At 31.1% G+C, this 12,060-nt stretch overlaps 1 protein-coding gene across 1 annotated transcript; it reads left to right on the top strand.

Moving 5' to 3' along the window:
- Window positions 1-2,992: 2,992 nt before the first annotated feature.
- Window positions 2,993-12,060, top strand: LOC134719621 (GTPase IMAP family member 4-like). The gene is made up of 2 exons (XM_063582611.1): window positions 2,993-3,047; window positions 10,651-12,060. The coding sequence occupies exon 2, from the start codon at window positions 10,657-10,659 to the stop codon at window positions 11,872-11,874; it is 1,218 nt and encodes a 405-aa protein (XP_063438681.1). The 5' UTR covers window positions 2,993-3,047; window positions 10,651-10,656; the 3' UTR covers window positions 11,875-12,060.

The following is a 12,060-nucleotide window of genomic DNA, read 5'->3' as shown; positions in this document are numbered from 1 at the left end:
TTGGTACAGACATTTTCAAATGTAGAAAATGGTGGATAAAACCTGGTTCTATAGCGCTAACCCTCTCACTTAAATAACAGTCTCATCAAATTCCGCTACATTTGCATGATGCGTTAAATAAACAGTCACAATTAATAAAATAGTCAAAATATGGGTACATCAGTCATCATCGTATAACAATTTTAAAAGGAACAATATAACAGGACACAAAAACATCTACTATCTACGAACACATGGATTGATTTGAGTGTCTGACATTTTTAATTTCCCCGTATATTACTGTAATCGGAATTTCTGTTTGCGGTTAACAAGTAGATACAGTCTGTGATTGAAGTTTGTTACACTTTAATTTCTTTTTCAACCCTCCATCGAATTTTATGGAAATTTTGGCAGAAGCTTTTATGTGATTCATGTCTGAAGTAAAATTTTGAAAATATAGTTTTTTTCATTTTCAATTGACATACGGACTTATCTATAGCAGTTAACAGATGCTCTGTGATTATCATTTTTTACATGATAATTTTGAAAACCTTCAGATATTGTCATTAGACTTGGGTAGAAGTTAATATTCCAGATAAAAAAAAATCGAAAGAAAATGTTTAATTATTCAAAATCCTGTAATGGACTGATAAAAAGAATCCATTTTCGAGAAAGCGGTAATCTAGCGAGAACCACGGTTCCATGGCACCCTTAACGAACTGTCATAATGCACCTTAACATCAATCCAAATTAATCAAATCATATCTAAAACCATTGATCATTAGATTTCAAATCAACACAATACATACATTAAACATAAAAGATATAAAAAAAGTTATCTATAAGGTATGTTTAACGTACAATTGATTAGTTTTTAATGACACCTCCCCCTCGAACCCACTACTAGAAGATGATATAACCCTTGCCGAAGTTGGGGCGTACACTTAAAAATAGCCTAGCTAAGCCACTGTTATTTGTGTGTGTCTCGTTTCGATCTTTTGAGTTAATCTAATAGCAACTGATTGTACAGGTTGCTATTTTACTGTACTGTTATACCACTGTCCCAGATTCGGGATGGATTGAGTGCTCACAAACATGTTGTTGTACTGTTACATCGCTGTCTCAGATTAGGGAGAGGATTTGGGATCCCGCTAACATGTTTAACCCCGCCACATTCTGTATGTGTGTGCTTGTCACAAGTCAGGAGCCTGTATTTCAGTGGTTGCCGTTTGTTGCTTTGTTATACATATTTGTGTTCGTTTTTTTTTTTTTTGTACATTAATTCGGCCGTTAGTTTTCTCGATTGAATTGTTTTACATTTGTGATTTCGGGGTCTATTATAACTGACTATGCGATGTTTGCTTAGCTTACTTTCGAAGGCCGTACGGTGACTTATAGTTGTTGATTTCTGTGTCATTTGGTCTCTTGTGGAGAGTTGTCTCATTTGCAATCATACCACATTTTCGTTTCTTTATCAACCCTGTCATATTCTTAATTTAACTGCCCATGGTCAGGAGCCTGTAGTTTAGTGCTTGTCGTTGGTTCATGCCTCGACTCATATTTAATATTTTGTAAATTGTTTTGTTGTGTATAATTAGGCTGTTAGTTTTTTCGATTGAATTGTTTACATTTTTATGTCAGGCCTTTTATAAACGACTTTACAGTATCAGGTTTTTGTCTTACGATTTTCTATAGTTGCTTACATTGATTTCATATTTGAACTCCGGTGGATAGTTGCCTTATTTGCAATCACATTCCATCTCTTCGTTTTTATATTATATACTAGTACCTGACTTCTAAACTCGTGTTTTCATTAACAAGCATGAAATATTTGTCACTGGGTGTTAAAATTAGCAACATACAATCAAGCAATTTAAACTTGTGTTGAATAAGAGCCATTTTATAATTATTTAATTGTTCGGATAGGGGACAGAAGGATTTCAACTATGAATATGGTTGCCTGGTAAGAGCTTAAAAATAGGCAAGATTAGCGTCAGATTGAAATGAATAATAATGCCTTCCCTTCCCTTCACTTCCCCATCCTTCATTTATAAATATAAACCACGGAATAGCCCAATAGTGTTGAAAGTGGCGTTAAACACTAATCAATCAAAAACCCTGCACTAGAATATCAAATAATTGTCCCTTAACAGGTATTTTCCGTGTAGTTCCTACGTTTATCCAGCTAATCGTCCTACTGTCATACCATTAAAAACGTTTATAGAACAGCTCACATTCTAATATATCTGCATTCATCAATTTATTAATTTCATTTAGACTAAACGACGCCATGTTTGTTATGTACCTCTGCTGTCTTGATAACCTATAAACAATCTTTCAAATGCCGAAAAATAGAAATAGACTTCTTCTGGCTCACTTCCGAAGAACAAAAAAAAATCGCGACCCATTGATATGTTTTTAAAAACGCCTTGCCCCTACCTTTTTTTCAAAAAAAAAACATGCCGCGGGCATTATCAAATATATAAACAAAACATAGATAAGGGGAGGGACCAAACCTAAGATAACATTATACGATGGTAGGGTAAATAGTATAAATCTGTTGTAATTACAATTCTATAGGTTTGAAAAAAAGGCATTCAGACATTTCATTTATGATTATCCTATGTTTTCAATATTATTTGTATTTGTTAGTCCTCACAAACAGCTCATCTGCAACCCTTGTTTAAGTCCAAAAAAAAATTCTAATACATAATAAGTCAAATACATGTGTATATTTTAAATTGATCGTTTTTCTTTTAGATAAACACAAAATTTTAACAGATACCATATTCCCTATTCGAACACATTATACTAAACTTGATAGCGATTTTGAAATTACCAGTTGTAAGTTTTGACATTTGACAGTGATTTAAAAGTTCTATTTTCAGACCCAGTAATCGTCGGTTGCAATGCAGACTAAAATAACACGACGCAAATATCAATTATTCTTAATAAATAAGGCGATGATATTTTGTAATATTTAACACGCATGTCTTTTACCTGATATCAAAGTTAATTGCAGTTTAAAGTCTAATTTTGAGTCGGGAGGTAGGTTAACTGACAACAAGGTATGATCATATTTTCTAATGTAGATTTAGTGAAAGAAATACACCATACATTAATACAATGTTTTGCGCAACTAGTATTGTTGAAATTACTTCTTTATTTTATTATCTTATTGACTAGTAAATTCATTTTTTTACACGTCAATTTATGAACTGTTTTGTTGTTTGTTGACGATATTATAAAAATACGGGACTTTTATCAACAACATAAATATTTTTGTACCCGTATGAAGCAGTATTCATTCGAACGGGACAATTTCACTTTCTTCATTAAGGATTTCCATTTTCCCCGCAGTAAGATATCCTCTGTCCCACGATATGGTGTTTACATATCTCACTTGATAAGTTATGCTCGTGTATGTTCAGACTATACGGACTGTGCTCCTTACGCAGAATTTGCTCAAACAGAGTTATGAGGAGGAAAGAATTAAAATGTTTATCCGTAAATTTAAGGACATTACCACGAATTGGTTGATGTATCCAATGTGCATGTGTATAAACAAACTAAAGAAATTTTTATCATGTCTTAGGTTATGGTTTACCATTTTCTTCGTCTGATCATATAAGTCACGATTGTGACCTATCCTGAATATGACTGATTGTCTGAGTGTAAATGTGTATTGCTTTTAGAAGTGTCTCGCTATTTGTACATACAAAATTCAGGTATTGTATTATACTGTTTCAGTTTTAATTCTAGTTGAGTGTTGTTTTATGTCTCATCGTTTGTGGTTTTATTTATAATTCATTTTCTATTTGTATTTAAAAAAAAGATATTAATTACCTGGTTATTTTAACTGATTTTTATGTAAAAGTAAACTCTTTGCACAGAGTTTTATTGTTTTTAAATAGTTTGATTTAGAAGAAATCCCGACAGAATGTAAATAATAACACCATTACTAACATACAATTCTTTATTCATATTATCGTAATGATTAGAAAAACACATCAAATAACACATTTGCAAATTTATCCCTAATTTCATATTCTATTTTTAGAAATTTACATGTAACGTTGATAGATTTGGGTGACGCCCAGTGTTCTGTCGTAAATTATTTTTTAAGTGTCCATGTTAAAAGTGGTTAACATGTTGAAATGTACAATTTTATTTTTTATTTATGTGTTTCTCTGTCCTGAAAGTACTTGTATTTATTTGTATTGTACTCCAGTCCTTTATTCTGTCATTAAAGGGGAAGTTTTAACATTGGTTTAAAAACGTGATGTTTAGCTAACAATCAAACCATGTTCAACCCATCATTTATTTCTTAAATTGTCCCGTACTTAGTCAGGAATGTGACTTAATGTGGATTCACTTATTTTCGTGGATACTAATTTTCGTTAACTAAAAAAAGTTGGAACGTTCGTGGATATTTAATTTTCTGGTTTTTCTAAAGTCTGCATACTTACCTATAGAACATTTGCCATTCGTTGGAGATCTTATTTCGTGGTTCACATGTACCCACGAAATCCACGAAAATTGGTATCCAACGAATATTCATGAATACACAATAGTTCTTATCACATAATCTGTTTCTATGTATATTGATGGTTTTTTTTTTATAACAGTTCAATATCTTTTGGTCGGTTTTGTTTCTTTTTATAGTTGATATGTTTTCCTCGTTTGGTTTGTGATCCGGATTTCTTTAAGTTTAATTGACATATGACTATTGAATAGCGAAATACTACTTTTAGCTTTATTTATACGATTTGAATACATAATGCTTGGATTTTGTAAACAAATGGTTTGACTAATCCCTATCCCTGACAGTTAAAGTAAATCTAAATTCATACTTCACATTTGAAATATTAGGAAAAAAAAGAAAAAAATACAAATTTGAATTATAATTAGCACTGACACTACTCATTTTTTTGTGTTTAATGATATTAGAAAATTTAGAGGTAGACAACGGAGTTTGACAAACTATTTCCAAATGTAATACGATTAAATATATATTATATTGATAGTGATGTATTATCAAATATATCAACTTTAGTGTTATAAACCTGAAATTTTAACCTTTAAATCTAATTTATATTGTTTTGTCTCTGTTTTTTGAATAATAAATTAAAAACAATAATTATAAGATTAATATTGTTGACAAACTTATTACAAATATCACTGATAGTGTTTGACAATTATTTTTTTTTCAAAAACATAAAAACGACAAATCACTAGATTTTCTGCACACATTATGAGTTTTGACAGTCAGGTTCAAGTGATAGTTTGCTATTAAAAAAAAACAAAAGTGTAAGCTGAATTTACATATCCCATTGATACGTTATAATAAATCATAAATGTTGAAGCTGGGATTTTTAAACGTCTAGTTTAAAAAGTGAAATCAAGCTGGGACAAAATTTCTGCACTAGATAATCAGATTTAGTAGCAATACATGCATGCTAAAAACAGATTTTGGTGATCACGACTGGTAGGAAGAGGGACATGACGTGTCCTTTGTTCCCCTGGTAAATCCGTCACTGGGCATTGTCAATGAGACAACTTTTCACAAGAGACCCAATGACTTAGAAGTTAACCGTACGACCTTTAACAATAACACAATTGTAATACTTTCAAAACTAGATTTAAGCAGGGTCATCTTTCCTTTTATTTTTTTCATTTCCAATATTCTGTCAGAGAGAGACCGGGAAAAAGTTTTCTTTTAAATCGCGGTTAAGGAGATTTCTAACAATAAGTAACTTCCGGTGTTATTGAAAGCTTATTTTAAAGCTGAGATTGTGGGTTTTGTTAAGCAACAGATAAATACTTATGTATAAATGGTTATCTTGTTTTATGGATTCTAAAGCAGCTTTTGTGTATACTGAATGTGTGTTTCAAATGTCTAATTTACAATATTTCCGAAAATTATGGGAAACTTTTACCACGACATCAGATTCAGTGTTTTTTAAGAAACTCTTTTCTTAAAAACAATGAGTTAAACCACATCAAATTTATTGACGCACAGTTTTTGAGGGCTTAATTTTAAAGAAACCACTTTCAGTCTTGCCATTTTTAAGAAGACATTAATGGTAGATATCTTTTAATACTAGAAACTTTTTTCATAATCGTGTATTATTTTGGGCGGGAACTGAAAAAATTATAAATTTCCTCACTGAAAATTAAAAGGAAAAAAGAAAATCCCATAAATACTGAACTGCGAGGAAAATTCAATCTGAAAACATCAATGGTAAACATTGAAAGGTTGTTTAGTCTTTCTTCAAATAATAATGAACATACAAACGATTATTACAAAATGTTATTTAAATGGAAGTCAATTCTTCTTTCACGATTGAAAATTGTTTTAAACCGACACACTTGGTGTTCCATGACGACGGGAAGGAAAAACAAATTTGTGTTCACAAAAATGCAAAAGACTATTTCAACATATCCTTTACAAATATACATTCATAAAAATGAAATATGCTTAACAAACAAAAGTAAACTTTTTTATGAAATGCTAAAACTGTTAATTTACCGTCAATTTCTTAGTAGAAACGTAGGTCTTTAGATCTATCCTGTATGTTCAGTTGACTGTAGTAGTAGTACATATATACATTTGTTTTCATAGTCATTCAATTTTTAATGTATTATTGTAAGAAAACCTGTGATGATATATCCTTAAAATTGATGTTAGGTGTAAGTTCAACTAATAAAAGAACTGGTCTGTATATCGATGGAAGGAAGCAAAAACTGATCCTGTTTTTTTGTTCTTTTTTCTTTTGTAAGATTTTTTTTAAATTTATATTTCAAATGTCAAAGCCAGGTTTTTGTTTTTTCTAAATAGACCGTGAATAAAATGCAAAGCTCAAATGATTTTTACAGGTGTTAAAATATGAAAAATCTTTAAATTAACATTTCAGTCACGGATGTTGGATTTTATTTGTTCGATGGAGGAAAATAGCGAAACTTGTATTGATAATAATATAACCCCAATCTCTGAACATTAAGCATTGTATCCTACTATGCACAATTTAAGTGCAAGTAAATAAAAACATATTTGTGTCGGTGTGTTTTTGGCAACGGCTTACCGATAAATCTATTTAAATAGTCCTATTAATAAATCTTTGTAATGTGTTTGCTTGTATATTGAATATTGAAAGCTAATAAAAGTTCGATCAGAAAGGAGTTCAAACTCTTTTTCAATTTGATCAAATAGATATTTCTGCTTTTAATTATTTCAAATTTACATAAAACAACTTTGCTTTCGTTGTCTGTCTAAAACAAAATAGATTAAATGTTTTTGTTGCATAAATATACGACTATCTACTCTTTTTTACATCAACTGTATATGAATATAGAGGTGTGTCATCAGTGTCAATGACACAACTCTCAATCCAAGTCAAAATTTATAAAAGTAAACCATTATATGTCAAAGAAAAGTCTTCAGCACGGGGCTTTGGTCCACATTGAACACTTATTCATTAATGTTAAGGTTTATGTACCCTTCTGTAGCCATTTTTGTACGAATTTTTCAAACATCAATTGTATCAAAACTACAGATATAATGAATAATAGTGACAGGCCATTTTGAACATTTACTAGGGGAAAACTTGATGCTAAGCATTATTATTTACTGTTACATTGCATTTAATAGAAAAAGAGTACTTTGTGGCAAATAAATCAAGATTTATATAGAAAATCCACAGCCTTTAAAACAGAGATTTTTGTTATAAAATTTGAAACATAGATTACTCACTTGCTTTTCTGTGATGTGCTAGTGTTTATTTTTTGCAAAAAGTTCTAAACAACCTGTGAATTTCAAAATACTTCGTGCTGAGTCACTAAAGTCGACTGCACCATAAAAGTGTACTTGATTTCATCAATATTTTTATTTGTTCTAACCAATAACTACATTAATAAACTTGTTTTAAGTAAATCAATGCTAGCACTGCATGCAATAATCCTATATCTATCGGTCATCAAATTGCCAAATATGATAGAACAAGGATAAAGGCTGTGGATTTTCTATAAAATTTCCATATGTTTAGCATTGAAGCAGCACAAGAGTACATAATCCTTAATATAAGTGTCTTCTCCGCAGAAGGATGATTTTACTTTCTTGAAACCACATTGCAAAATACAAGTTTCAAAGTGATAATATCAAAACGATTGATGGTTCAAATATAAATATATTCGTCATTCATTTAAGAGATGTGAATCCACTATTCCGTTTTGGTATTACATACATATATAATAAGCATATGACTTAAAGTTCCCTTATATAAAGACTATATGATTTTAAATCTGTGAAAAATCAATTTATGAATGGTGATTAGATGTATCGTTGAACGTTTTAAAGTATGCATATATAAGAAACGCTAACCATTTATGTTAATAAAAAATACTATCTTTTTGTCCCGAAAGTACCACTGTTGACAGATGTCAATTTCTACTGCACCAGAAAAGGATAAAAGATTTTTGAAGTTATTGAATATAAAACCGCGATATTCTAATTAACTAATACTTTCGAAGTTTTTCGTGGAAACTATTTCTATTTGTTGTGTCATATATATGAAATTAAATGTTAAGACCAGACGTGAATCAATTAGAAACAAAATAGCCTTTATCCCTAGACTATTTGATCATGGAGCACCAACGTTGTTGTTTGATCTTACGTGGACTACTATGTATCGTACTTATTTTTTTTTCATTCAAGCGTTGTTCTCATTTCATAATTTTCTTGTATATTTATAGTGTTTTCGGTTAGGACACCATCTATTTCAAATTTAGTAAAATGTGCCAGATAGATAATGATATAAATAGCAAACAAAACCCCCAGAAATCACTTTAAAAATGTAATACAATACAATAGTTACAAGGGGTAAATTGCATTGCACACTTGAATAAGCTATCTCTGGTAGGCAAGAACTACAATTTCTTGCAAATTATATAAAAAGAACAAGCATGTCTTTTACTATATTGTACTAAAAAGCTCAAAATTCGACACAAATGATCAATAGATATAGGAAGATGTGGTATGATTGCCAATGAGACAACTCTCCATCCTTATAACAATTTATAAAAGTTAACCATTATAGGACAAGGAACGGACTTAAACACGGGGCCTTGGCTCACACCAAACAGCAAGCTATAAAGGGTCCCAAAATTTAATGAGGTAAAACAATTCAAACGTGAGCTCCAACGGTCTAATCTATATATGATCATGTCAATCAACAGTGGTCAAATTATTTGAATTTATTTTAACCATGATAATATTGTGCTTGTTAATTAAGTCAAGAACACCTTGTGTAGGTTATACATTATAAGCATATGTGTGGCAAATATTTTTTTTCTTAAATTGCAACCTGTTAATATCATTTAGCTCATCTCACATTACAAAACTCATGGTCACTGAACCATTCTTTGAATACTTTTTCCCATTGCAGAGTGTCATCACATTTAACAGACGATCAACACGACATTTGCACAAGTATCGCACTAACTACTTATTTTTGACGGGACACATCCTTTATTCAACCTTAACTAACCTTACTTATTAAAAGCAGTGCCGAGGTTGAATAAGAATTAAGTTGACATGTAGTTGACTACTTTTTTAACTTACTTTAATAGCAATTATGTTTTCTTAAACTTCTTGGTTTTACTGATACATATATTAATGCTTTGTTATTGTTAACTTGAAAAAAAATATCAAATGGTATTTGTGTAAAAGATGAATACTAGTAACCTAGTACAATCAAAATCCTGGTAAGTATGGCAAACAAAAATTTTGGAAATACTTACTTTTGGATTGTCAAACATTTGTTAGAAATACTCGACAAATTGCATAGTCCCTTCAAAGTATTGTACCCTAGCCATTGTTAGTCTTGTTAAAAAAAATACTGAACTGCAAGGAAAATTCAATCGGAAAACATCAATGGTAAACATTAAAAGGCTGTTTGGTCTTAATACAAATAATAATGTACATACAAACGATTATTACAAAATGTTATTTAAATGGAAGGCAATTCTTCTTTCACGATTGACAATTTTTTTACCAAAGGTACTAGTGTATAGGTACTGGAAATTATTTTAAACCGACACACGTGGTGTGTTAAACAATTTTTAGTTCATTTAAATGATTTAGGGGCATGCTGATCCACGCTTTCTGACGCCGAATTTATTTGCTGCGTTGATGACCCAAATACAGCTTTGGGCTTTTTTTCTGATAGGATTGCTGTCTATTTTTTAGTATGTTTTGTATTCTTGTCTATCAATTTGATCATGTGTTTTCACTATATGCCATTTTGTGCTTCTTTGTTTGCGTATGACGTTATTAAGATTATAACAAACTGTTGACTGCTGTATCACTAAGTTTTGACATTTTTACCCATTATGACTCTTTGATTTGTTCACGCATCGTTGTCAATATATATTGGAATTTTTCTACTGTCATGCACGTTAGAGGTTTAGCTAGCTATAAAACCAGATTTAGTCCACCAATTTTCTACATACGAAAATGTTTGTTCCAAGTCAGGAAGATTCGTTTCATGTGTTTCAGCATATGATTTTGCCATTTGATTAAGGACTTTCCGTTTGAATATTAGTTGGAGGTCAGTATGTTTGTGATTTTACATTTTATTCATTTCTTTTGATTAATTGTGAAATGTTTTGCAGGTCATTATGTCAGACTATCCTGAACCAAAAGACCTAAAGATCTTAATAACAGGGAAAACAGGATCAGGTAAAACTTCAGTGGCAAACAATCTGCTCAAAGAACGTGTTTTTAAGGCTTGTTGCCAGGCAACCTCAGTTACAAAAGAATGTCAACGAAAATCCAAAATGATGCAAGACACTTGGTTAACAGTTGTTGATACACCTGGATTCTTTGATACAAACAATGATATCGACATCGACGCTGCAATGGCAAAATGCATTGAATTATCTATTCCAGGGCCTCATGTCATCCTTAACGTTGTGTGCATAGGCCGCTTTACGGAAGAAGATTATGATGCCATTACATTTTTTACTAATAAATTTGGAAATAATGTAAACAAACACTGTCTCCTAGTGTTAACGCGATTTGACGATTACAAAAGAGACAATATCACGACGAATTTTGACTTTGAAAGCTTTATAAGCGGTTTACCGCATAAATTTCAATCCTTGTTAAGAAAAACCTTTGAGGACAGGTACATTCCCTTTGATAATACACTCTCTGGAAGTAGTTCCGATGATCAGGTCGCACAGCTTATGCAAAAGGTGGACAACATCATTGCTAATAATAACGGTAAATGTTATACAAATGAGGAATTCAAAAAAGCTGAAATTGCCATGAAAAAACAAATAGAAGATGAACGCAAGAAAAAGGAGTGCGAGAAAGATGAAGAGATAAAACGAATGTGTAGTATAGAAATAGAAAATATCAGAAAAGGCATTCAACAGGAACAAGACAAAATGTTGAAACAGATAGACATGAAACATCAACAGGAGTTGCGTAAACAAAGAGAACAAAATGAAAAAGAGATTAAAAATCTTACTGAAAAAATAGAACTTATAAAAAATGAAACGCAAAACGAAGTCGAAAGGAGCAAAACTTCTTCGTCAAATTCGGAAATCTTCAATGGGATTGTGACGATGGCAAAGTTCGCCAATAATGCATATTCAGTTTATGAAACATTTAGAAATAATAGCAAAAGAACATTTAACGAACATCACCCGTCCTCAGATTCGCCCAAATCTGCGCAAATAGATTTAAAATCAGAGAATCTGCCTTCTGCCACAAGCAGCATTGAAGCCGGATCTAGTTTACGACCTTCTCTAAATTTTGAACTTGCAAATCGCGGCTTTTTTCCACAGTGGACGATAAAGCTAGATAAAGAACAACATTATAATATTTGACTGAAGTGTGCTAAATAACATATGATAAAGTCTGTATTTATATTTGAGAAGTCAACTTATCGTCCGTTTTTTGTGAGTTCTATTAAAGTTTTAGAATAGTTTTACTATGTACATTATGTTCTAGGTTAACAATACTTATACTAATTTGTTGAATAAAGTTGATATCTTGAATTCTTAAAATACAAA

The sequence above is a fragment of the Mytilus trossulus genome, chromosome 5 (assembly GCF_036588685.1).
Source record: "Mytilus trossulus isolate FHL-02 chromosome 5, PNRI_Mtr1.1.1.hap1, whole genome shotgun sequence".
NCBI classification, from domain to species: Eukaryota; Metazoa; Mollusca; class Bivalvia; order Mytilida; family Mytilidae; genus Mytilus; species Mytilus trossulus.
This window is presented reverse-complemented; position numbering and strand designations above follow the sequence as displayed.